Source organism: Amphiura filiformis, chromosome 13 (assembly GCF_039555335.1).
Source record: "Amphiura filiformis chromosome 13, Afil_fr2py, whole genome shotgun sequence".
In the NCBI taxonomy this organism is placed as follows: Eukaryota; Metazoa; Echinodermata; class Ophiuroidea; order Amphilepidida; family Amphiuridae; genus Amphiura; species Amphiura filiformis.
The window spans coordinates 4,848,546-4,876,357 of record NC_092640.1 but is presented as its reverse complement, the minus strand read 5'-3'; the positions used below and the strand labels follow the sequence as shown (position 1 = coordinate 4,876,357).

The 27,812-nt window shown below is 38.1% G+C and overlaps 1 protein-coding gene across 1 annotated transcript in view; it reads left to right on the top strand.

The window, feature by feature from the left end:
• The window catches only part of LOC140167918 (disco-interacting protein 2 homolog C-like), a 140,960-nt gene that overhangs the window by 97,515 nt on the left and 15,633 nt on the right, over positions 1-27,812 (top strand). The window contains 15 exon segments of the mRNA XM_072191209.1: positions 915-1,038; positions 2,766-2,857; positions 6,122-6,232; positions 7,071-7,194; positions 19,693-19,796; positions 20,761-20,928; positions 21,593-21,686; positions 22,285-22,404; positions 22,798-22,912; positions 23,221-23,360; positions 24,161-24,297; positions 24,578-24,658; positions 25,316-25,528; positions 26,725-26,823; positions 27,598-27,707. Of these exon segments, the coding sequence (XP_072047310.1) occupies positions 915-1,038; positions 2,766-2,857; positions 6,122-6,232; positions 7,071-7,194; positions 19,693-19,796; positions 20,761-20,928; positions 21,593-21,686; positions 22,285-22,404; positions 22,798-22,912; positions 23,221-23,360; positions 24,161-24,297; positions 24,578-24,658; positions 25,316-25,528; positions 26,725-26,823; positions 27,598-27,707 (1,832 nt within the window).

The window sequence follows — 27,812 nt, the reverse complement described above, 5'->3', positions numbered from 1 at the left end:
ATTTTGTAAGAGTTTATTGAACTTAGGCAGGAAATTGAGGTTATGTGAGATTATAGCTAGTTCTTGAAAGAACAAGGATTTTATAATGAACTCAGGAAGTGCAATGTTAGAAATTAATTTATTATAGAAAATCTGTACAAGGCCTAGCTTACCACCAAAGCCAGTATGATTTGTGATAAGAAGAAATATTGATAAGAGTTGTTTTATTTGTGATATTTACACTACTATTGTGATTGTTTGTTGGCTTTCCCTTTATTCCATATACCACTTTTTTGTCCAATAAGTAACATAAATGCTCTGTAAAATCATGAAATTTGTACCAGTACATGTGAATGTTTTAGATTGATTGTTTTTCCAAATTTACCATAAAACATTTAAATCAAGGACCACAAGCGTGTATGTCTGTCATAACATTAAAAGGAGGTCCAGGGACCTTGATTTAGGCACTTTAAATGCATGATAAAGCTGTGGTATCTGGTTCTCTTTCTACAATATTTTGCCAGGATAAAGGTATACTGACCAACTTCTTGTTCATCATTTTTTGCAAATAAAGGCTTACTGACTAAAATCGTGTTCACCATTTCAGAAGAAAATTGACCACTCCTTGCAGTATGCACCTTTCTTTAGGCCTATTTTAGATAAATTGTCCTCTAACTATGGGCCTAAATTGTTTCTCATACATTTATGCACAAATGTCCTACATGGCAAATTTCCAAAGGTGCTAAAAATGGGCAAATTAATACACTTCCAAAACTTGTAACAAATTAAATAGTGTTTTTACTGGAGGACTCATCTCCTTAGATTGTTGTGGGTGCTACAACACCCTTGTCACATTCCAAACATATGCGAGTCCCCATTTATACCCTTAGGTGGAGAGAGACAATTACTAATCCTTTGGTATTTCTCCCATACAGATACCCACTGGTTTGCCAAGGAATCTAGAGTCTGCATTACAGCGATACGGCTCAGCAACATACAAAGCTAACGTGGTGACGTCGCTAGATGCTAATGGAAAAGTCAACCAAACTCTTACATATGGTGAGTATGTTGTCATGAAAATAAGGGGCTAAATGGTTTACCTAATTGCTTATACAAATTAAGCGTGCTACTTACCGTCTAGCACATATTACCATTAAAATTCGCCTAATGGCGCTATGGGCTCCCTTGACATTATTGGAATTTTAGGCACAAACTAAAAGTGCCCTCCCGTAGGGCACGTACCCTTAATTCTTGTTAGGAGTTTCAGAGGAGGGAGCTCTCTATTTGTAAATGAAATTTACCCAATGCAAAGGAGCCCATGTGAGCCATTAGGCAAACCTTTACGGTATTTTGCACGAGGTCCTGTGGACACACTTGATGTCACGGGCATATATGGGGGACTAACGCTTTTAAAGGACTTGACAAAATATTTTGTAAGAATTTTGCTGAAACAACAGATACCAAAAGTTTGGATCAAAAGACTAGAATTATGCGACTCTGTAGAACTTGTGATATTTAGGTAACATTGTAGTTTCACATAAAATAGTAGTCACATGCATTGTTCCCTTTGAAATGTTATAAACTAAACAAAAATGTTGACTCTCTATGTCAATTATAAATAATTTTGCAACTTTGTGGCTATACCCAGGCACCTATCTCATATTCAATACTTATGCGTTTCACAAACGTTTTCACTGAAAGGAAATAGTTCATCATAAGGTTATTTTGTTTATAAAGTTCACTAACTGTAGCAAGCTCAGCTAGTGGGTAGGATATGGGAAAATCCCATTGAGACTACATATTACCTGTATTATATATATAGAGGGAGAAAGAGAGAGAGAAACGGCCATGGGAAGTCTAGAGCAAGTTTCTCTTCTCCTGTATTATCGCAACTTTTGGAATTGATATTTTTGGGAGATTAAGGTCATGTTTTTCCACAGGTGGTGTGTGAATTTCAACTGGAATAGCCCATTTGGAGTATCAACTGGGGTTTTGACACTTATGCAATAATCTGTGCAATAATGAAAATATCACTCTCCCTTATTGACAGAATATATTCATGAGAAACTCAGAATTGACTTGCAATGGCCTAACATGAGACAACCCTGGGAGTTGTAGTATTATTACTTTATAGTAGGACATTGTCCCATAGCACCACTTACCCATTGTGCACAGACTGCCGGAAAGAAAGCATTTTCTTGGTATATTTTGTGTGTTGTAAAAGGAATATGGCTTATGTATCTTGTAAACCTTTTTGTGTTGCTTATGTGGGCAATACGTAATGGGTTCTTCCAGTTGAAAGTCATACACCTCCTGTGGAAGACATGACCTTAATCTTCCACACAAGGGGTGATAATATCAAAAGTGTGACTCCATTTGAAATCTACATCCCCTGTGTGGGAGATTAAAGTCTTGTCCTCTGCCGAGTTACTTTCTGCCTTGTTAGCATTTATTTCAACAAAATTAGGGGAGTCATACCCTGTCCCAGACCTTAGCATAGTACTCAGCGCTCTTTACCCTTTTCTCACTGTGCATTATGGAAGGGTATAATAAGATCAACAATCAACCAGCATATAAACAATCAGTTACCCAAAGTTGATAAATATTATATCTGTAAAAATAGTTGGTATCACAAATGCTCTTTCCAGTATTGATTCCAAGTAATACATGAATAAACAAGGAATAAATGTAGAGCAGATTCTAAAATCAAGGAATGTTCATTATGTTGAGCTTATATCTCAGCTTTTGCATATATGTATTAATTACATTTTTATATACTTTTGTAGGTAAATTACTCAGCAGAGCCCAGAAGATAGCATATTTTCTTCTGCACAAAGTCGGGGATAAAAAGGAACCAGCTCTTAAACCAGGAGATAGGGTAAGTCATTAGACAAGGCACAGTATATAATGCTATTAGTATACAAATATTGACTGCTATGAGGGGCATGGTTAATATTATAGGCCCAAGGTGATCTCAAAACCATGCTATGACCGGCGCAGCCAAGGGTCATAGCATGGTTTTGAGATCACCCGCTGGCCTATAATCTTAACCATGTCCCTCAATAAAGCAGTCAATATTTGTTTTATCTACCAATTAATATAGATTTTGTCATCTGATTGGTTAAAAGGCCTATTTTATTGTTCAAAGGCCATGGTAAAATTTACAAAGAAAGTTTTTCGTTATGAACCGATCGCGTCACCGCAACTGGCAGGCATCGCGTTGGAGCCGCGTGCGTAATGCGAACACACCATCGCGCGAGTAATGCGAACACGCCATCGCGCGCGCCGATGGTGTGAAAATGACTATTCCCGGGGAATAGTCTTTTTAAAAGACTATTGCCCGGGGAATAGTTCTGTTTTTACGTAATTCTTAAAAAGGAGGGCATAGCTAATTCAATGACTGCACTTCTAACCAATCAGATGACAGGAATCTATATATGAGGTATATAATCTATTATAGTCAGTGGCATAGTGTGACATAAAATTGGATGGTTTAAACCCAATACACAAATTTATTGGTCGAGCTATGAGTTTTAAAATATTGGACAATACGTAGTTGAGTCCCAATATTTTTAAACGCACAGCAAGACAAATAAATTTTGTATTGGGTGGAAAAAACATCAAATTTTATCATTATTATGTTTTCAGAATCTTTTCTTGGTCAAAAATATGAGTTTTAGTCAAAAATGAGTTTTGGTCAAAAAATGGTTGAAAACAAAATTCGGGGGGAAAAAGTGAGCCTATCCAACACAGTCCAAGTGTTGAGTCCAAGTGTTGATTATATTGGACTCTTCAACTCTGTACAAAGTATAGGAAGGAAGATTCTGAAAACATAATAATACATGTTATTGGACACTGCTAATGCAGGTCACAAGCATTCCCTCAAAGTGGTGGAGTAACCACACGCATGCTTAATTATATCACCCTTTCTGGTTTTTTTTTGCGTATGTGATGGAAAGAAAGAAGAAGATGAGTAAAGTTGTATTCACAGGTGTGGTTTTGAACCACCGACCTCTTGGGTGCGGAGGACATGACTATGGTAGCCAGCCATGAGTTATAACCCTGCCTGGGCAGCAATTTCATGTGTACATATATGCACAGGTCATTGTGCAATCGGATCAGTGACTGTTCAGTGCCAGAAGTGGGTCAGCACAATGGGCTCTTCCAGTTAAATTTCAAATGGGGTTACCTAAATTTGGTGGTTCAATTTGAAGCTACACTCCCTGTGTGGCAGATTAAGGTCATGTCTTCCATAGGAGGTGTATAGATTTCAATTGGAATAGCCCTTTATAGTTGCCCTGTCATGACATGTACTTCGTTTATATACTGCACGATGTTAGGTTACAGTACATTTATGCAAGGAAATTAAAAGTTCCTCACATGAACCCAAATTTGGCCTCCCAATTGGAACGCAAATAATAAAAGTTATTGAAATATTATGAAACTTTGCAATGTTTATTTGAAATTTAAGATTGTTTGAGCATTCAGGATTATTTCGAATCTTTTCAATTTTAGAAATGAATGTGTAGATTTTGAGTTTTGATTGGAGAAAAGCTAAATAAAATTGATGTTGAAACTGAAATGATTGAAACAGCTTTTAGGGTGGGTGTGTTAAACTGTGAACACTACCAGCCAAATTAATCGGCCTCTAAGAACTATGTTGATTGGTTACTAAGAGGCCTATATTATTCATTGAGCCAATCAGAGATATGGTAAGATTACAAAGTAGGGCTAAAGGGGATTACACTTAGAATTATATCATATAATTTCCCAATTAGAGTGGAGTCAACAGAAAGGAACTAAACAAAAAAAAATCATCTACTCATGTCTGTGAAAGTACTATGAAATAAAAAGAACTTTTCTAGTGTGTACTGGCTATTCCAGTTGATAACCATGTACCACTATGGAAGACATCACCTTAATCTTCCAGAAAGTGTGAATTTCAAATGGGGTTACCTGGATGGGCAATTCCATTTTAAATCTACACCCCCTGTGTGGGCGATTAAGGTTTTGTCTTCCATAGGGGGTGTATGGATTTCAAGTGGAATAGCCCAGCATAGACGTTCAGCTGCATGGGTCTTATATTACAGAGTGGGAAAGAAGGATGTATGCTAATCATTTAATGCAAGGTGCATTTCCTTTCATATCGGGGAATTAAGCCAAGAAGCTCCTATCTGCAATAGCTGCCCTATAGACTTCTGACAATTTCTGCATTCTATATTGTACACAATCTCAAAATATGACATAGCAGCTATTGCAGGTACGGCCTTCTTGCCCTGAAACTCTGATATCATACCGACAGCCTGACCCGCCTGCATTCCTTCCCAGGCAAAGCTAGACTAGAGTTTGATCAAAGATAAATTGGAGACTCATTTAGTTATTATTGTGTATTTATGTTGATGCAAATTGACCTATCAGAATTCCTTGTAGGTAAAACTAAACTAGGCCAGGCTACAGTTTGATTATAGATAAAATTAGATTAGAGACAAAACTCTTAGTATTACTGCATATTGGCATTTATGCAAATGAGTTAAAATCTTAGTGACATGTCTGCCCAGCCTGGATCCTTTTCTAGACAAAGCTAAGCTAGGCTATGTTTTGATTTGAGATAAAATGCAGAACTCTATATATAGTTATTAATTAGTGTGTATTTGTGTTGGTAATAGTTCACATCAGTGGCATAGCCAGGACTTTTTCAGAGGGTGGGGGGACAAGGCAAATAGGGGAAAACTTTGACGAAAATGGTCAAAAATAGACTAAAAATTACCAAAAAAATGCCTCTCATGGGGAGGGGGATTACCAAGGCTTCTCACAAGGGGTACAACTACCCCCTCCCCTGCCCCCTTGGCTACCCCACTGGTTCATATGTCTTCATATCATACTAGAAAGCCTTACCTACAAGGCTACGGTAGACTTCGATCAGAACTGAAAATGCAAGACCATATCCACATTTGACCCCAGAAGTCAGCAAATTGGATTTTGAGCTACAGTGCAAAATATCCAAAAATTTTATATTTGATCGCAACAGATTTTAAATATTTCATTCTCCTCTTATACAGCTGCAAAGTTACACAGCTATTTTTAAATATTTCAATTTATGCTAATGAACTACTTTGCATATTATCTATTGATTATATTACAGGTTGCATTAGTTTATCCCAACTCTGATCCAGCAGGATTTATTAGTGCTTACTATGGTTGCTTGTTTGCTGGTGTAGTACCTGTTGCAATAGATGTTCCATTATCAAGAAAGGTAAGTTCAAACAATAAGACATACCTTATAGTATCTAATTACACTTCCCTCTAATAAATGCCCCCCCATTTTCTTTTTCAACCAAAATGTTTTTCAACCAAAATTTTTTCAACCAAAATTTTGGGGGGAATTATTGTTGTAAAAAAGACCTAATAAATGCCTCCATTTTAAAGATGCTACACCCTGGGGTGTTTTTAAGAGAATATACAGTGCACTCTGTGCACGTGCTACATTTGAGGTGGAATTCTCTTTGCCAAAATGCTATACATCTTAAAAAATAAACTAAAAACTCACAAAAAAAACCCAGATCACCAATAGTGCCTTGAAACTAATCTGCATACTGTATTGTTTGTATTAAACCCTCCCACTCTAAAAAACGCCCCTCCAATTTTCTAGTATCAGTATTATACTATACTTTGATCAGCTCGTAATCGGCGGGAATTGTTAGGCTTTTACCACTACGCCGAAAAGTAGACCCACGTGTAGAGTGATATAGTTGACCTGTCTGGTCTATACTGTGCATGTTAAATAAAGTAGACAAAGTATAGGGCTTGAATTAATAATTTGTGATACTTCTGGCGAGATGTCACAAGACAATTCTCGAAATAAAATATACTGATATTAATCCGCGATGTTATAAGGCCCGCCGATTACGAGCTGATCAAAGTATAGTATAGTCGCAAATCTATCCTGTGAAGTTTTTGCACTGAAAATTCACTTCTACTGAACACTCCCCTCTTTTGGCAAATGCAAAGCCCCTGTTCGTTTATTACAAACAATACGGTAGATCTGTGTTTATGTACTTCCTAACTCATAATCAATTGTGTTCTTTTTGCAGGATGCTGGTAGCCAACAAATAGGGTTCCTACTGGGCAGCTGTGGTATAACAGTGGCATTGACAGCTAACACATGCCTCAAAGAATTACCTAAGACACAAAATGGGGAAGTGGCAAGATTTAAAGGTATGTGTATGTGGTATAACAGTAGTATTGACAGCTAACACATGCCTCAAAGAATTACCTAAGACACAAAATGGGGAAGTGGCAAGATTTAAAGGTATGTGTATGGGGTATAACAGTGGCATTGATAGCTAACACATGCCTCAAAGAATTACCTAAGACACAAAATGGGGAAGTGGCAAGATTTAAAGGTATGTGTATGTGGTATAACAGTAGTATTGAAAGCTAACACATGCCTTAAAGAATTACCTAAGACACAAAATGAAGAAGTGGCAAGATTTAAAGGTATGTGTATGTGGTATAACAGTAGTATTGACAGCTAACACATGCCTCAAAGAATTACCTAAGACACAAAATGGGGAAGTGGCAAGATTTAAAGGTATGTGTATGTGGTATAACAGTAGTATTGAAAGCTAACACATGCCTCAAAGAATTACCTAAGACACAAAATGGGGAAGTGGCAAGATTTAAAGGTATGTGTATGTGGTATAACAGTAGTATTGAAAGCTAACACATGCCTCAAAGAATTACCTAAGACACAAAATGGGGAAGTGGCTAGATTTAAAGGTATGTGTATGTGGTATAACAGTAGTATTGAAAGCTAACACATCCCTCAAAGAATTACCTAAGACACAAAATGGGGAAGTGGCAAGATTTAAAGGTATGCTGTGATATAGAATTTCTCTCTTTTGATATTAAGATGGATGTTGTCATTACAAATATCTTGGGTGTGAAAGATACACCATTACATTGAACAAATGACTGAAATATAAATTGGCATAATCTGAAGGTAAGGGCATTTGAGGATAATGCTAAAACAAACCACCTTTTAATCTAAGGCTCCACAGCCAAATTTGTTCAATTTTTGGATTGACCATCGATGCTGCTTCCATGCATGTTATTAATGAACTATTATCTATAATCACAATTAGTGGTCAGTTTGTATTAGACTATTCATTAACACAAAGATTTATATGCAGGCCTGAAAAAAATAAAGTTAATTTTCCAGGAATGTAGACAAATTTCCATTCAACATATATCAGGATTTCCCAACATGTATTTTTTTATCAAAAAAAAAAATGCACAATTTCCCTCCAGATTTCCAACTTTCCCCATTTTTTAGACCAGTTCATATGTTATCACAATTAACATTAGGTTGATTAATTAATTTCATTAGTAATAAGGATCGACCAAGCATGGATGGTTGATCAAAAGATTGAACTAATTGGTTCTATTGCCTAAGGCATACAATGTGGCCTTAGTAAAGGTAAGGTATTTTTTGATGATTTATAAGATTTTGTAAGCCAGGGTGTGAAAGACACTCAGGCCATGGGCTATTACAGGTGAAATCCATGCACCCCTATGTAATGCTAATGTAGATTTCAAATGAAGTCATCCATTCAGGTAGCCCATTTGAAATTCATACTCCTGTGTGAAAGGTCAGGTTATGTCTATCATGGGGGTGTATGGATTCCAAATGGAATAGCCCATACATATAGAAGTGGTTCAGGGAGCAGTTGAAGGTAAGGCAAGTTATTCAAGTGTTACATATAAATATCACAGATATTTCAAAAGATCAAATCATTAGTGTTTTCCCTTCTAAACCAGAAATGGAAAAGGACCATGGTTCTGAAGTTGGCTAATACATTTAGCTATATAAATAGTGGTAGTAGTATCATGGTCGTATATCCCTCCTTTCTACAGGAGCACCATCCAATTTTAGATCTTTAAACTTTGTATAAAAATATATTCGGGGTGATGATGTAATATATTGAATCCAAACCCCAAAACACACACAGAGAAGCAAGAACACACACCCTCACACCTGCCCATAACAAATACTGATAAAAGCTTTGCTCAGAGATGTCAAAGTATTCCAAAGTGTTTTAAGTTTCAATAAAACTCAATTTGTCCACCATGAGTATCCCAACCACTGAATGAAGCCTTGAATTCATGATGTCACATTTCCAAGAAACTTACACGAAGATTCAAATCATCCTGTTGGTTGCAATTATCGTTACCCTGGCAACAGTAAGTAGAGGAAGGCTGCATTATGGTATGTCAGCCAGGATGCTCATGATTGACGGGATGTAAGCGGGAAGGGTGGTGCAAAAATGTCATCCAATGCACACCCTATTTAACTTGAGATAGTGCTGAGCAGGTTAACTAACGTAGCTTAATGCTCTGCGTGCTATAGCCATGTGCTTCAATGGAAAAAGTTCAAGTTTTGAAATATTTTCTCAAAATATCAAGAGCTATCTTAAGAACTACTGAATCAATACTAGGCTTGTTTGTACTCATTTTAATGCATTTTTCATGCTGATTCCAAATATGGTCATGAAAATTTACATTTTTGAAATTTTTGAATTTTTAAAAAATTTGTGAAACTTGTCATCTGCAGTCGACACCCGCGTGAAGAGAGTTAAACATAGGAATAAATATGCTTGTGTTGGTATGATAGTATGAACTCTAAACTGCAGGATAAAGTAAAAGTGACCTACAAATAGTTGTGCCATAATATACATCAAAGATTTCTTATTTGAAAGGGTGATTATTTTTGTAATACAGCTTAATTTATGGTCAAGTTTCTTATATAATACATGTGTTAGCATAGGTGTCTTTTTAAATATATTTGTATTTGTTTGTGAATTGGGTGTGCGGAGTGTTTGTATTCTTCTGTGTGTGTCTGTCTATGGGGTGGGCTCGTAGACTAGGAGCCCAGACAATTTATTCAGCTCATCAGACACAAAAGGTTTGATGGCCTGGTTATGTTAGTATAGGGCCAAGATTCAATATTCCATATTGCTGCCGGGTCACAGCCTGTACGTTCAGCCTGGGGGTTACAAAATAGGGCGCCAAAAAAGCATTTATTCAGCTCAAGAGACACATGGACAAAACTTGTTGGATATCACTCCCAGAAGGATACGTGTCATGCCTATAGCAATGACAGCAGTTTGGGCCTGTACGGGGGCCCAGACAGTAGCCCCAAAGGGCCCGCCTATACGGTGTTATTCAGCTGAAGAGACACATGGATGAATCTTTTTGCATTGGAACTATTACCCATTGGGGTTTACAAAAATACCAATGACAGCAACTTTTTCCTGTACGGGGGCCCAGACAGTAGCCTCAAAGGGCCCATGTCACATAACTGATTTATTCAGCTGAAGAGACACATGGATGAATCTTTTTGCAATGGAACTATTACCCATTGGGGTTTACAAAAATACCAATGACAGCAACTTTTTTCCTGTCATGGGGCCCAGACAGTAGCCTCAAAGGGCCCATGTCCCATAACTGATTTATTCGGCTGAAGAGACACATGGATGAAACTTTTTGCAGTGGAACTATTACCCATTGGGGTTTACAAAAACCAATGACAGCAACTTTTTCCTGTACGGGGGGCCCAGACAGTAGCCTCAAAAGGCCCGATGTCCTATCACTGGTTATTCAGCCAAACAGACACATCGATGGATCTTTTGTGGAACTATTGCATATTGGGGTTTACAAAAATACCAATGACAGCAACTTTTTCCTGTACCGGGGCCCAGACAGTAGCCTCAAAGGGCCCGATGTCCCATAACTTGTTATTCAGCCAGCTGTAGTTAAAAATGCAGTGGGAATGGCCCTGAAGGAAAAAAATATCCCGAATGTGTCAATTTTGAAATGGTCTCTTTTTCCGTTCAAATTGGTATAACATGCGGGAATAAAATCGCATTGTGCCGAATGAGGCGTTAAAATATGCCACGAAGGAGCTATCTATTGCTGATATTGGTATTGGTGAAGTAGCTATCTATACTACAGCTGATATTTATATAGCGCCTTACCACAGATCACGGAGTGTTCAAAGCGCTTTAATTTCGCTGCCATAGTGAATCATCACAATCAGATCGCATCAACTAGGCATTGTGCAGCCAGAATAGCGCAAACCTATCCGCACTTAGATTGTAACATCCACCATTTATCTGTGCAGCTCCCCAAATTCCATTGGGTGAAGGAAGTTTTTGATAACCAAACAACTAATCACCGATTTTTTAAAGCAGGAGGAAACCGGAGATACCGGAGAAAACCTGCGAGAGCGAGCATGGAATTGGGATAAACCAAGTGCACATGAGTTCTTGGGCCGCGCCAGGCTTGAACCGGGACCTCAGTGGTGCAAAGCGAGGAACTACCACGCGCTAACTCGCCCTCTCTAGTTACCTACTTCTGATATTGTTATTGATGAAGTAGCTATCTACTGCTGATATTGGTATTGATGAAGTAGCTGTCTACTGCTGACATTGGTATTGATAAATGTCTATTTTCTTAGCTCTTAACAGGCACGCTTATAAAAAGTAAACAAAAGAGAGTAGCGAGCCCGTAACAAAAATTCCACAATCTTTGACCGCAACTGTCATACTTTCTAATTAATGTTTCACTTGAATTATATTACTTGTTAAGTCTGCTTTCGCCACAATGCTTAATCGCGGGAACACACTTTTAAATGGGAGATAAATTAGCGGCTTACAATGTTATGATGAGATTAGCAAAAGCGTTTCCCCACGAATCACGCCCACCCGGACCCAAACCCTTTAAAATATCTTCCTTGATTATGGCTACTAAGTGTATAAATGTTCGCCCTTCTATCGGGCACAGTTGCTTCATGGAAACTCAGTTGAGAAATCAAGAACTTGTCAATCTAGTGTAAATCCTGGGGTATAGTCCATGTCATCCCCCCCCCACATGCCCAATAGTATTTGAGTGCATGGTCCCCTTCAATGTTCATATTTGTTCATTTTAGCTTGAAATTGGCAATTTTTCCGTGCTTCGCGAGCAACTATCGCTACTTTTATCATGTTCATAATTCTCGCACATTTGTCCCATTCAATGTGCATACTTGTACTTGATTATTATCTTGAAATTGGCATTGAAATTTTCTGCGCTTCACGCGGAAGTAATTAATCTGGGAGCAAAATAACATATTTGTGCGTGCTTTACGTGCATTTGTCCCCTTCAATGTTCATATTTTGATTATATGAGCTTGAAATTGTAAAATCACAGAATTCTTTTAAGAAACTTAATATCATGTGGCATATAAACATGCTACTTTCACTCCGCTTCAACATGTTTTCAAGGATTTTACACCAACCTCCATCCCCATGTTATTAACATGCCCCCCCCCACACACTTATGAAGTCCTAAATGTCATCGCTCATCAAAGGGGGCCTGTGCGTTCATTTAACCCCGGGCCTGTAATTCCCCCTCCCTGCCTATGGGTAGCTCTTCTGACTATGGCTTTGGCTCTGGTGGGCACAAGCTGTTGTAGAGGACTGTTGCTGCAGCCACTTGACGTCTTTGATGGAGAGATGTGATGTTCAGCTCTGTACTTGATTAACTCACGTCTATGATTGAAGGGCCTTCCTCTGGATAGTCTAGTAATCCTAGAGTGGTGGCGCTGGCACTCATCCAAGACAGTGAGGCGTATTCCATCACACTGCGAACTTGAGCCTTGTAAATAGTTGCCCTGCCGCGCCTCTGACATCAAGTTTGTTTGCAACTCTCCTCATCGCGCCCAGCTTCTGTGCTGCTCTGGATGAGATGTTAGAAATTTGCTTTGTCCAGGTCAGCTTGTTTAAACTGTGACTCCCTCCCAGGATCTTCAGCTCCTCCTTCTCAGCCAGTTTGGCGGTACCAAACAGAAAGATCTCTAGCTTAAAGGTCACCTTCTATCTGTCTGCCCAGCCAGATCCTCATTTTCTCCAGGTCTCTGTTCAGGCTAGCAGTAACGACCTCATGGTTGCGTTACAATGCTTGCACTCACCTGATTGGAAAACATCTTTGTGCAAATGGTGTCTGCTTTCACATTTACGCAGACAACATGCACATTTACATAAGCTTTGATCAGAGAGTAGAGCGGATCGTGTCAACTTGCCTTGAATAAACTACAATCCTGCGTTTCTGAAATCAAGCAGTGGATGAATTTAAACAAATTGCAGTTAAACGAGGCTAAAACTGAATTCTTTGTTGCTGTTTCTTCAGGGAAGCTGGTTCACTCCATCTTTTCAAAGAAAATTTGAAAACATACCTGTTCAAGTAGTTTTTTCATGCTTTTATCAAATTTTCATGACATATATTATGCTTTGTATTGTTCTTATTAGTTTATATCTCTGGTTCATGTACCTGTATAGGGCCTATATTCTCTTGTAAATAAAAGCGCTCCGTTCTTTGTGGGCGCTCAGTAAATGCCCATTATGCAATCAGTTATGTTTTGTTGTCTCTAGATGTAATCTCACAAAACAAGGTGGAATCATCTACGAGAGGTCGAGTTGGTTTTCATACTCATCACCCAGGTCATCAATGAAGACAGAGAACAAGAGATCAACAGTGGGCCGAATATTAACCCCTGGGGAACTAATGCATTGATAGATAAGACAACTTTGATGGAACGATCTGTCAGGTAGCTCCTAATCCAGATGAGCAGCTTGCCAGATACTCATTTTGCTGTGAGTTTCGAGCAAAGGCCATTATTCCAGACATTGTCGAATGCTCCTTTGATATCCAGGGCAACCAGACACAGGTTGTTACCTCGGTCCAGGGAGTTGGACCACTCTTGGGTCAGAATGTGTGCTGTGCTGTGCTGTGGTCTAAATCGAAACTGTCTACCTGATATCAGTTGGTTTCCAATAAGATGCAGAGCAGAGATGGGGCGGTACATAGATAGAATAGACTTCAAACCTCTCTTGTGAATAGGAATGACAGATGCAGTCTAAGTCTTCCATTGGCTTGGGAAAACTCACTTGAAGAAGCAAAGCTCAAACAGCAGGCTGAATGATCCAGGGGAGTGATCATGTAAGTTCTGCAAGATAAAAAAAAAAAAAAAAAAATATGCGCATGTATCTGGTTGTAGATTCGCAAGAAGCTTCCTAAATTTTGATGTAATGTAGACTTGACGCCGATCCTTCTGCACTGGTACATCAATTTAACTCTGGTTGAGTTACCAAACAAGGTGTTAACATATGGGACATCTGGCCCTTTGAGGCTACTGTCTGAGCCCCCGTACAGGAAAAAGTTGCTGTCATTGGTATTTTTTGTAAACCCCAATGGGTAATAGTTCCACTGCAAAAAACTTCATCCATGTGTCTCTTCAGCTGAATAAATTAGTTTTGGGACATGGGCCCATTGAGGCTACTGTCTGGGCCCCCATACCGTGAGCAAAAAGTTGCTGTCATTGGTATTTTTGTAAACCCCAATGGGTAATAGTTCCACTGCAAAAAGTTTCATCCATGTGTCTCTTCAGCTGAATAAATCAGTTATGGGACATGGGCCCTTTGAGGCTACTGTCTGGGGGCCCGTACAGGAAAAAGTTGCTGTCATTGGTATTTTTGTAAACCCCAATGGGTAATAGTTCAACTGCAAAAAGATTCATCCATGTGTCTCTTCGGCTGAATAAATCAGTTATGGGCCATGGGCCCTTTGAGGCTACTGTCTGGGCCCCGTACAGGAAAAAGTTGCTGTCATTGGTATTTTTGTAAACCCCAATGGGAAATAGTTCCACGGCAAAAAGATTCATCCATGTGTCTCTTCAGCTGAATAAATCAGTTGTTGGACATCAGGCCCTTTAAGGCTACTGTCTGGGCCCCCGTACAGGACAAAGTTGCTGTCATTGGTATTTTTGAGCACCCCAATGGGTGAGAGTTCCAATGCAAAAAGTTTTATCCATGTGTCTCTTCAGCTGAATAACACCATATGGGCGGGCCCCTTTGGGGCTACTGTCTGGGCCCCCGTACAGGCCCAAATTGCTGTCATTGCTATAGGCATGAAAAGTATCCTCCTGGGAGTGATATCCAACAAGTTTTGTCCATGTGTCTCTTGAGCTGAATAAATGCATTTTTTGGCCCCCTATTTTGTGACCCCCAGGCTAAAGGTACAGGCTGTGACCCGGCAGCAATATGGAATTTTGAATCTTGGCCCTATACTAACATAACCAGGCCATCAAACCTTTTGTGTCTGATGAGCTGAATAAATTGTCTGGGCTCCTAGTCTATCATGTGCGGTGTGTGCCAGAGTGCATGTGAGTGTGCGCATGTTTATGCTTTACTGTGTATTTTATGAAATTTGTTTCTCATTTTTGCGGAAAACAAAAATGACCATCAATTCTCCTATGTCTCATTCTAGACCGATTATACACGGATTACATGCCCACCTTCTCCACTTTACAAAGGGCGTCTAGAGGTAATCGTTTGAATGTGACTGGGAGTGAAGACTAACCATTATAGTCTTGCTTTGATTGGAGCATGTTGACATCATTGATTTATGAGTAGATGTTTGGTTGGTTAGGGTGCACAGATGTGTTGGAAAATGATCGTCCATTTCTATCTGTTTATTTGCAGGGGTGTGAGAGTTCCTCTTTTTCAGCCCATATTTGGCTGTTTTCAGCATTTTTTTTTTAGTAATTTTCCTCTTTTTTGGTCTGTGGCCTCTCACATCCCTGTATTTGTCCTTTGACCTTGCCAGTCTTCAGGCATGAGAATTTTCCTGCTTTTTTGTCATTGGTCCAAATTTCCGCATTTTCTTTTAATTTCAGCTTGTTTTTGGCCTTTTTAGCCTCATTTCACACGCTTTTTCAGGCTTTTTTCAAACTCTTCAGGTTTTTTCATGGATGATCATTCTCATGCCTGAGTCTTGCAATTACTGAGTTTCTATATGTTCTCCATGTTGTTTTACGAAGCAAAAAGTTCGGAATTCATAAACAATTTGAATTATGGTCAAAGAAATTTGCAAGAAAAAAAAGTATCTTTTTTTTAAATGTAGGAGAATTTCTGCTAGAATTCTTATAATCGTATCCAAATTTACACCTCTAAATTATATGAGGACCAAGAATGGATCCTTGAGGATTCCATATTGATATTTGTCCTTTAATAATAAATGAATGGATAAGAATTTTCCAACCAGATGCATGGCCCTCTGCAAGTAATAGCTTTAATGATGTTTTTATTTTGTTTGATCAAGGCATAATTCTGGTTTAACCCAGGCATCCTGTCTGTTAGACTAGGGTTAGGGTTAATGTAGTGTGTGGGTTATTCCATTATTATTCCTTGATTAATATTCATGATGGTTTTAATTTTGATTTGATGTTGATTTCAATAACTGGTTTTGTTACCCTAGTCATTCATGATGTCACACAATATCACATGTAGATGTTTTGAGTGAGTGATGCCTAGTGTATTCCCATATATTCAATATATTGGACTATTCCAGTTACAATCCATACACCCCCTATGGAAGACATGACCTTAATCTCCCACATAGGGAGTGTGAATTTCAAATGGGGTTACCTGAATGAGTGACTCCATTTGAAATCTTCACTCCCTGTGTGAGAGATTAAGGTCATGTCTTCCATAGGGGGTGTATGGATTTAAACTGGAATAGCTCATCAACTAGACATTCACCATTTTTGCAATTTGATGATTACATTTGCCACCAAAAGGTTTTTGTAGAAAGCAACAATTTTGTTTCTCCTGTTCATCTGTAATTTTTTTATCGTTTCACAATTTCATCTTGATGAATAAGCACACTAACATGTATATATTTTATTTTATTTAGATTTTTGTGTGACAAATCCAATAAAATATACTCACTGACTTGAGCTTTCGCCATCCAGGCTGATGGCTTGATCACAAGTGATCTGGTCCACTGCATTTCCCGCGGTGTTTGGATGCACTCTCACTCCTCGGGATCAAAGTTTGTTTTAGCAGTGGATCATATACGTAACAAAGAAAAAAAGAGCCGTCATCGCGGTTGATTGCATTAGCCCCTTCTTGCGGATCTGAATTGATTCTCGGATTCTTCTTGAAACAGCATTTGAGTCTTTGTCTAGTATGCTGGCCCCCTCCCAATTGATAACATGATTTTCTTGGGCGGCGTGATCTGTGATCGCTGACTTATGTTGTTCTGATGTTGGCGCTTTTCTATTTGCTCGGGTGAACTTTGTGTCTTTGACCGTTTCAGAGTCTTTTTGATGTTCTTTTAGACGGACGCCGAATTGCCTTCCTGTTTCTCCCACATCGACTTATCACAACCTTTGCAGGGATTTCGTAAACTGCGTCACTGGTTTCTAAGATGTCTTTCTTGTCTTTGGGATGCACAAGAATGCTTTTGAGTGTGTTTGTAGGTCGCATGGCTGTTGAAATTTTGTGTTTTTGAAAAATCCTTTGGAGTTGTTCCGAAAGACCTTCGACATAGGGGATCACAACCATACCTTTTGATGGTGTTTCGTCGGATTTCTTAGGCTTTTTGGCTCTTTGGTTTTCGCTTCCATCTGGTGTTTGACTCTGTCAACGCCCATAGGGTAACCACATTCCATTAAAGCGTTCTTGATCTTTCTTTCTTCTCCCCTTTTGTCTACTTCTTCCGTCACTATATTATCCTTTCTGTCCATGAGCGTTCTAATTACACGAGCTTCTGGTGGAGTGGGTGTTGAGACTTGAAATTAAGATACTGATCCGTATGGGTCTTTTTACGGTACCACGAGCATTTTTACAGAACCGTCTTCCCTGCGAACTATTAGAGTATCCAGGAAGGGGATTTTCCCCTGGTCTTCTTCCTCGTGGGTAAACTTTATGCTGCCCGTAGGGTCGATGGTGTTGAGATGTTCTGTAAGCTTGAGTGTAGTATCTTTCTGAATGATCTCTAAAACATCGTCAACGTATCTCCTCCAGTACTTTGGCTTACAATCTAGTGGTGCTGTCATTATGGCCTCTTTCTCTAACCACTCCATGAAAAGATTAGCCACGATTGCGCTGACCGGACTTCCCATGGCTGCACCGAAAATCTGGCGAAAGATTTGTCCATGAAAGCTGAAATATGTGGTTGTGAGGATAAATTGTAAGAGCTCGATGATGTCTTCCGTATTTAGTTTTGTTCTGTCTTTGAGTGTTTTGTCATTCTCTAGCCGTTCCTTGATGATGTCAAGATATTTTTCTATGGGAGTGTTGGTGAATAGGAAGCGACATCATGTGAATTAAAAATATCACCATCGTCGATGCATATCCCCATCATCTCCTCCGCTAGGGACTTGAATTAACCACATGGTGTTCCGAGGTGCCGACTAATGGAGCGAGAATTTCAGCTAATGCTTTAGAGGTTTGATAGCCAATTGAACCTGTATAGTCAACTATAGGGCGGATCGGGTTCCCCGTTTTATGAATTTTGGTGGTGCAATAGAGCCGGGGGGTGTTTTCAGCTGTGGGGTATAACAATCTGTATTGACCTTCGTCGATCTTATCCTCCGATTTGAGCCTTTTCATGATGTCTACCAACTTTCTTTTGTACCTAGGCGTGGGATCTTTGCTCAGTTTTTCATAGGTGTTTTGGTCACTGAGCATCTCATTAACCTTCTGTTCATAATTATCTTTGGTCTGAACTACAGTGCACTTCCCTTTGTCAGCACCCATTATTAACAAATCATTTGATTTCTTAAGCTCACCTAACGCCACTCTCTCCTCCTCCAAACACTGCGGGAAATGCAGTGGACCAGATCACTTGTGATCAAGCCATCAGCCTGGATGGCGAAAGCTCAAGTCAGTGAGTATATTTTATTGGATTTGTCACACAAAAATCTAAATAATTTGATCTACAATCCTACCGATGCATCTGTTTACGGGTAACATGTATATAGGTTAGTGCTTTACACAGTTACAGTTTGTTTAGGAGAGGATAGAATGGGTTTGCATTTTATTTTTAGGGAGGCTGTTAATTATGGTAGTTGCAAGATTCAAAGTCCAACTTTTTTCACTTTCCACATAAATATGTTGTTCACAATTGTACATTGAATGTTAGAATGGAATTTGTAATTTCATACCCAGTTCTCAGGTTATGAACAGCCACTGCAATTGAAATCTATGATACCCCTGGGTAAGATTAAAGAGAAGTCTTCCACAGAGGAAGTATGTTTTTCAAATGACATTGGCAAGAGTTAATTACAATGAAACTCATACTCCCCTTGTATGTGGCTTTACCGGTATCTAGGGTGTGTATTTCAAATGGAAGTGACCCAATTGTCTATTCTATTTGAAATTCATACTCCTGTGGAAGAATTTTAACTAAATATTCCACAGGGGGAGCATAGATTTTAAATGGAATTGCCTACTTTGTTCAAAACTATGGGTTAGAAAGTCACATTTTCTAAAAACGAAAATCCAATTTTAGTGTTAATGGATTTCGACAGGCAACATTTATCAAAACAATCCCTCCAACAAACATATCTTGTTAACCCTGGTATGATGACTATGGGTGGATTTCACAAAGAGCTACAACTCATTGTAAGTTATACACCCATCATGAGCTCCTAACCCATTGCAGCATTTTCGTAGGATTCACATGTTAGAGTTGCAAAGGGTTAAGACTTAAAGATTGAAAAAAGGACTTCAGATGCATTATAACTCGTAGTGAAATCCACCCTATATGAAATAAGCGTATTCCATTTCAAAATTCCAGATCTAATATTGTTATATGTTATATTTCCAGGTTGGCCTCATCTGAATTGGCATGTGACAGAGCACCTTAACAAGCCACCCAAAGACTGGCAGATGCCACCTAGAATGGCTGATGATGCACCTGCATATATTGAGGTAACTACAAATGAGGATATATTGGGCAAATGGTTGATACAATAGCCTTGTTTAGACTACCTTTGTTTTCTTACAATTGTGTATGTCATGAACAATTTGGATGAACAATGGCATTGGGGGAGCGAATTGGTGCAGCGGTTGTTCCCTTAACTTGCACCACCGGAGTGCCGGGTTCAAGCCCCGGCCAAGCCCAAGGACTCTATGTGCACTTGGTTTATCCTGATCCATGCTCGCTCTCGCAGGTTTGCTCAGGGATTTCTGGTTTCCTCCTGCTTTCAAAATTGGTGATTAGTGCAGATATAATAGGTTTGTGCCAGGCTTCGCTGCAACCAGCCTAGTTGATGCAATTTGATTTTGATGATTCACCAGTGGCAGCGAAATTGCAGCGCTTTGAAACCTCTGGCAAAATGTGTTCCATAAATCAAAATTTATTAAACATTATTTAAAACAACATAGAAGTGTGCAACTTTGTTGTGGATTATTATCTTTTTCAAAATTCCTTCGTACTGGCCAACAGATCGCGTAAAATCACAACTGCGTCACGCGATACTGCACAGATGTATCGGCAAATGAGGTGCTGATGTGATATGTTTCAACTAGCAAATCAGAACCTGACTTCATGTTTACGCCATAAACTGCGCCAAAATAAAAACTGTGAAGGAATTTTATAAAAGATAATAACATGGCTTCATTAGCATGCCGTTGTAACATGAATTCAGGCTATCATATTGTACAATCTCACAGACTGCCATAATTTGATTTAAAGATTAAAAACATGAATTAGAAGTAGATGTGAAGGAAAGGGCTAGTGGTAAAAGTGTTTCATCTCCAAATTTGGGATAACTCATGCTTCTTGTTGCAACATTGGGTTTGTTTACATTCTTCAAGCTTTAAAGATTTTGATAGTAAATTAAGACATCTGTTACTTGAGCATATCAATGAATGCATTTTCTTTTACCCACAGTATACAACTGATAGAGATGGCAGTGTAATGGGAGTGACTGTCACACGTAAAGCCATGCTGTACCATTGCAGGACATTGACAGTAGCATGCAACTATTCTGAAGGAGAGACCATGGTCAATGTATTAGACTTCAAGAGAGATGTAGGCCTATGGCACAGTATACTAGCTGTAAGTGGTTATCTTGGTGGATGTCATTACGTTACCTCTGACTTAGACAGAGTGTGCATTTTCACTTCATAACTTGAGTTCCCTGGAGGTTATCTGTCACTGAGATGACCATAGAAATGGGTTGATGTATTAGCTAGAGGCAGTACATGACCCATGTGGGTCCATGAGTTACATGCGATAGTCTTGTGCAGTCAAGTGGTCCTAGGGAGTGACCTTCGGCTAATGCTTGTATTCATTTACAATAATAAGAGATCATAAAAAGACCTTTAGTATTATACTTCCGCAATTTAAAAAAAATCATGACTTTTGCGTAAATGTTATGTTTGAATTTATAATCATAATTTCAAAATATTCTAAGCAAGTACACCATAGTTTAAAAAAAGCTGTTGAAGACGGCCTATCCGCAGTGAAGGCTTGTGTCATCAAATTCAACATGTAATTAGTTGACTGAGCAGGTGAATCTTGATCAAAGTTACAGCATTATGGCTGTCATAATAATTCTGTAACTTGAGGATCAAAAGTGTGGGATACATCAAAATTTAGATGAGCAATAAAAACATTGATGAAGCTCAAAGGTAAAGGGACTTTTAGAGGAGACAATGTTTTGATAAAATATAATTCTTTATAGCTTCCATATTTGACCTGCTGTTTGTTTCTATTACAGAGTGTATTTAATGGCATGCATGTCATCTTTGTACCCTACTCATTAATGAAAGTCAACCCAGCGTCATGGATGCATATGGTCTCTAAATATAAAGGTGAGTTACATGACGCAATTATTTCCATTATCAATTAATGCTTTGCGTGCTAGCCATAGCCTTCAACATAAAAAGTTATTGATATATTTTCTCAAAATATCAAGAGCTATCTTAAGAACCACTGAATCAATACTGGGCTTGTTTGTACTCATTGTAATGCATATTTGATGCTGATTTCAAATAGGTCATGAAAATGTACAATTTTTAAAAAATTTTTTGAAGACAACCACGTGGAGAGAGTTAAGTTAACACCTAGGCATATTTGACAGATATTTTACAATGTTTTGTCAAGTTTACTTGAGAGGGGGAAATTGCTATGGCATGAATTTAAGCAATGCAGTGTGACTGTGTGAGCTTCAAGCTACTTCTATTTTTATAACTATAAGTCCTATACTCGGGTATTGAATCTTCTGTCTTGGAACTCCATGTTCCAAGTTCTTCCAGTGGAACTATTGAGTGAGTAGCAATTCAACTTGTCTTATGTTCTTCATGCAGGATTTTACAAATTAAATTTTTACAAAACATCACTTGCAAAAGTGGATTTGAGACTCAATGAAACATTGTATAGCATGGTAATTTTTGTTTTTGTATTTTGCAGCATCACTGGCAATTGTGAAGTCTAGGGACATGCATTGGGGCTTAATGGCACAGAAAGAACATAAGGAAATCAATCTAGGGTCACTCAGAATGCTACTGGTTGCTGATGGGGCAAATCCATGTAAGTATGGGTGAATAAAGGACAAGGCGAGCATGAACTAAATGAATGTCTCATTAATGAAATGTGTATTTGTGTCATGTGATTTATATCATTGTGTGTGCTTGAGATACTGCAATGTATTCATGATCAACTGTGGGTAACAAACTAAGCAACACTTGCTGCATCGCTTATACTAAAATATGCCTTGGACAAGAAGACTGCTCAGAGCACTGTTTGGGCATTGGTTGGACAATTGGACACCCATGTTGTGGGAGCATTAAAAGCATTATTTGGATCCACAATTTGGCAGCTGAAAATTTCAATATGAAAAACAACAGCATAGAAATGATATGAGTTTAAAAAAGATCTGTTAATTATTTCATTGAGGTTTATTCCTTCCATTTCTTTTTACAGGGTCCCTATCATCTTGTGATGCATTTCTTAGCACCTTCCAAAGTAAAGGACTCAAACCTGAAGTGTTGTGTCCATGTGCATGTGCAGCGGAAGCACTAACAGTCTCCATCAGAAGGTTAGTCACCGGGTCATAGCAGATGAGGGTCGTATCGGGTCGAGTCAGTTCTAAAATGAAATGAAATGAAATGAAAATGAAAAAAACATGGGAATTGGACTCAGAAATTTTATCAGAAAGAAAATGTAGCGAATGAAGGTAAAAAACAAAACCAAAACTAGCTGAAGAAGTTAGTGCTTTTGAGACATGGGAATAATAGAACAGACAAAGGTGTCATAGTTTTCATTATGCCATTGTTTATATTCTTTAAGTCAAACTAATATAGTGCCTGAATGGTGATGGAACATTTTGTTTGTTTCATTTTGTAGGCCTGGCAAAGGTGGCAGTACAGCGTCAGGAAGAGGGGTGCTATCAATGGCTGGTCTTAGCTATGGTGTGGTCAGAGTAGATACAGATGATAAACTCACATCATTAACATTACAAGATGTTGGTGTTGTCATGCCAGGAGGTAAGTCACTCATATCCTTGATGTCAGCTCATAATATAGTGTGGTCAAAATGTTTTCCACATCATGTTTTGTGAGGAATAGATTGATATTATGTATCACACCTCTTTTTAGGAACCACAAACCTTGAAGGATGCAGTACAGCCTTAAAGTAGTCATGCCTAACTTGTCCAATTCTTAAGTTTGATTGGTAAAATGGGCTATTCGATTTGAAATCCATACACCCTCTATGGAAGACATAACCTTAACCTCCCACACAGGAGGTGTAAACTTCAAATGGAGTCGCCCATTCAGGTAACCCCATTTGAAATTAACACACTCTACAGTCAGTCTACTCTGAAGTACAAAGTACCAACACGGAACTGTGCACTGTTTACACGCGTTGTCACTTTGTACTTAAGAGTGGACAAACTGTATGTGAAAGATTAAGGTCATGGCTTCCATAGAGGGTGTATGGATTTCAACTGGAATAGCTCCATGCTTGATGGCAATACCAGTTTAATTTGGTATCTGGTCACATTCATAAATAAGGTACCAGAGCCAAATTTGTTCAATCCTTGGATCGATTGTTGATGCTTAATTGGAAAGGTCTCAATAGTAGGGTAAAAAGAAAAAATCTACCTCGGCTCTGAACGTCAGGTCCCATTCTTGTTGTAAAAGGCTGACCATAATTCAGTACTAGGCACTATCAGGTGTTCAACGGATTCTTTCCCTTGAATTGGTATAGGAAGGAAAACAAAATTGAACTAGGGACCTCTACACTGACTTGACACTGATGAACTCAAATGTTATTTTGCTTACAGCTGCTATGGTTGTAGTGAAGATTGATGGACCACCAGTCCTGTGTAAGACAGATGAGATAGGAGAGCTGTGTGTGGCATCGGAAGCTATAGGTGTCAACTATTGGGGCTTGAAAGGAAAGAGTCAAAATGCATTCAGTGTGAGTAGCTAGTTGGATATAATCAAATACCTTTATTGTGATCTGTTGGACTGAAAAGTCACAAATATTCAGTTCCAAGTTGGATATGGTGGTAGGGGTTCATTATTGGAGGATTTGTAGGAAAATTATAGTACAGTACTAGTTTGCATGAAATTAGTTTAATGTAGCTGAATGAATGTTAATGCTTAAAATGAGTTTTATGCAAAGGAGTGGAGTGAGTTTTATTGAAGAAAGTAGTTCTTTCCCTCATAACATTGTTTTCCATTTTTTTATTGTTCAGGTGACTGCATTAAATGAAGATGGCAATTCTGTTAGTGATCAGAATTTTGCTAGGACAGGATTACTAGGATTCCTGGGACCGGTAAGTACTATGTAACTTTTACACTAGTATTCACATAACAAGAAGATATCTTGTATCAAATGAAAAAGACATTCAATGTTTATTACTATTAGGCCAATGGCAATGAATTCATAGTTTCCTCTTGGAGTGCTCGTCATTTTTCAAAACTGGCCAAAACTTTCATTATTTTCATTCAAATCTCAATTTTCTTTTACTTGATGTTATTTTAAAATTGTTTTCTTGTTAGTTATGTTTATGTCATTCTTGTAAGCATTTTAGCTGTGTTTTGCAGCAGTAGGGGTAGAGGTAGAGCATGTACTAAATAATGGAAATTTTAGAATCCCTCACCCCTTTCCGGAGCATTTTTAGATGCGCTTGCAATAATAGTAATTTATTTAAAAAGATTTTGATTTCATAATATGAGCAAAATGAACATATGATATGCTGCAGTAATTCATTTGGAACATGTTTGATTGTTTGAATCCATGTATAACCATGTACCAATAGCAAATAATGAAATGATGCCAAATAATGAATAATGAATAATGAAATGTGACCTTGTCCCCTTCTCAAGGTCTCCAAGAGGAAGCTATGAATTCATTGCCAATATATAAAATGAAGCTTTTAGAGTGTCAAAGTACAAAAATAAAAATGTTGGTACCATTTTTACTCCTCTAGGGCGGCTTGGTATTTGTGTGTGGTAAGGTGGATGGGTTGATGATGATAGCTGGAAGGAGACACAACACAGATGACATCATAGCAACGGTGCTTGCAGTAGAACCAATGAAATTCATCTATAGAGGGCGTATTGCAGTGTTTGCGATTAAGGTGCTGAAGGATGAGAGGATTATCATCATTGCTGAGCAGAGACCAGAAGCTACGGAGGAAGAGGTAAAGGGAGATAAATTATTAGTTATATAATGGGAGTAAAATCTTAGCTTGTGAAAATAATAGGGAATAGGGAGCGCTGTAGCAAAGGTAGCAGTGGTAGCCATGGTCGCACCTATTCATGAATAATTTGTTACATCATCATATCAATTTGGACACAAAACCTGATGTTGGCTGACCCAATTTGTGATGGCTGCTAATATTTGCAACCTTACTACAGCATTGGGAATAAGAATAATATAGCTCATGTATAAACAAATCCAATTTCACGTATTCATACACCTCGATGGCAGGCATTACTGCATCCCATCCCACCTGAAATGTGAAATAAAAACAGCATTTGTACTTTGAATAAATATGAACACATTTGCATTCATTGGGACTGTAGCATTAAGGGCTGGGGTATGAACGTTTGGACAGTATTTATTGTGGGACATTGGAGCACATCAGACATATCGAATTGCATTCTGAAAACGAAGAATGGCCTTCTGATATCAAATAATTTTCATTTTTTGAAATTCGCAATTTAATACACATTTTATGACAAATCATTAAAATTGATATTTTTGATATTTAACAGTACTTGAAGTAAACTTTATAAACCTGATGATTTATACTTAAAGTGTATGTAGGTGGGATGAAAAGCCGACGATCAATTGAAAATTTTGACCTTTCGTATTGAAGATATGGATTTTTTTCCCAAAACACCAAAAAAAATTAGGTCTTTTGGGAAAATAATCCATATCTTCAATATGAAAGGTCAAAATTTTCAATTGACCGTCGGCTTTTACTCCCTGCTACATACACTTTAAGAATAAATCATTAGGTTTATATCATTTACTTCGAGGACTGTTATATATCATAAATTTGAAAAATATCAAATTTTTATAATTTGTCATAAATTTTGTATTATATTGTGATTTTCAAAAATGAAAATTATTTGATATCAGAAAGACATGCTTCGTATTCAGAATGCAATTCGATAGGTCTGAGGTGCTCTCATGTCCCACAAAAAAATACTGTCGAAAGCATAATAAACGCTCATATTAGATCCCTTAAATACATTCAAAATGTTCTTTAAAATCAAGTCCAGTTGAAACACTTCTTTTTTAAAAAGTCACATGAGACTCCTGATCTTTGCTTCAATGTTTTACATGATTTACAAGGCTGTGTATGTATGTGTACTTACTCCCTGACAGTGCTTCCAATGGATGAGTCGTGTATTACAGGCTATTGATAGTATCCATCAGGTGGGAGTTTACTGCTTGGCACTGGTGCCTCCAAACTCATTACCCAAGGTAAGTGAAAACACAACTTTTTTTCTAAATTCTTCATCTTTTTCTTTGACATTGCTCTCGAACACTCCAGGTTGGGAGCCACACACAGAGGAATAGGTTGTGTGCAAAGATCAACAATTGCTGTTGATCTTGTTTTAGTTGCTTGAGTTCCTTTCCTGCTTGTAGTGTGTTGACAGTGCTTGCTTCTGTGTTTATAATGTTAATGAGATTTTCTGGTCAAATATTCCAGTCTGCAATGGAGCTAGGGAAAAATGTGTACTTAAAACAATCTTTCTTCGGCTAATATATTTGATATGCTTTGCTTGTTATGATGATGGGTGGGGCCTGTTACTGGCCACAAGAACTTTTGCAGTTAGTTTCATTAAAGATGATAATCAGAGAACAGATGGCTTCCTGACTCTGTTATGATGAATTCTTAAACACTTAAAAAAGTTCTTACAATCTTATTGGTTCTTAGCCATGTGATATGACAGAATATAACACAGTTCAACATGTGCGCATCAATTTCGATACTTGTACATGCTATTCGAACCAATCAGAGGTGCATAGCAACAGTGGAACTGATCAATTTTAAGTTAAGCATAATTTGTAAACATCTTCAAATATGTTTACTGAACAATTAATTCATTATATCTTGTTTCCACTAGAGTTTGGTAATGACGTAGTTGCAAAGCTTGAGGCAAAACAAAGTATAGACATTTTTGAATAGTTGCACAATAATATTGTTGTCAGACATGCATTATTTATGATGTATTTTGTTGATTTTGATTTCAGACACCATTAGGTGGCATCCACTTATCAGAAACCAAACACAGGTTCCTAGAGGGCTCACTTCATCCAACCAACGTGTTGATGTGCCCGCATATCGTAAGTTGCTAATATTAGTTTCGGATATCATTCATGATAAAAAAGTATTGTGATATCACATCAAAACTTAAAATAAAACAAAATTTACTGCAAAAGATGAAGCATGCAATATGATTTAACCT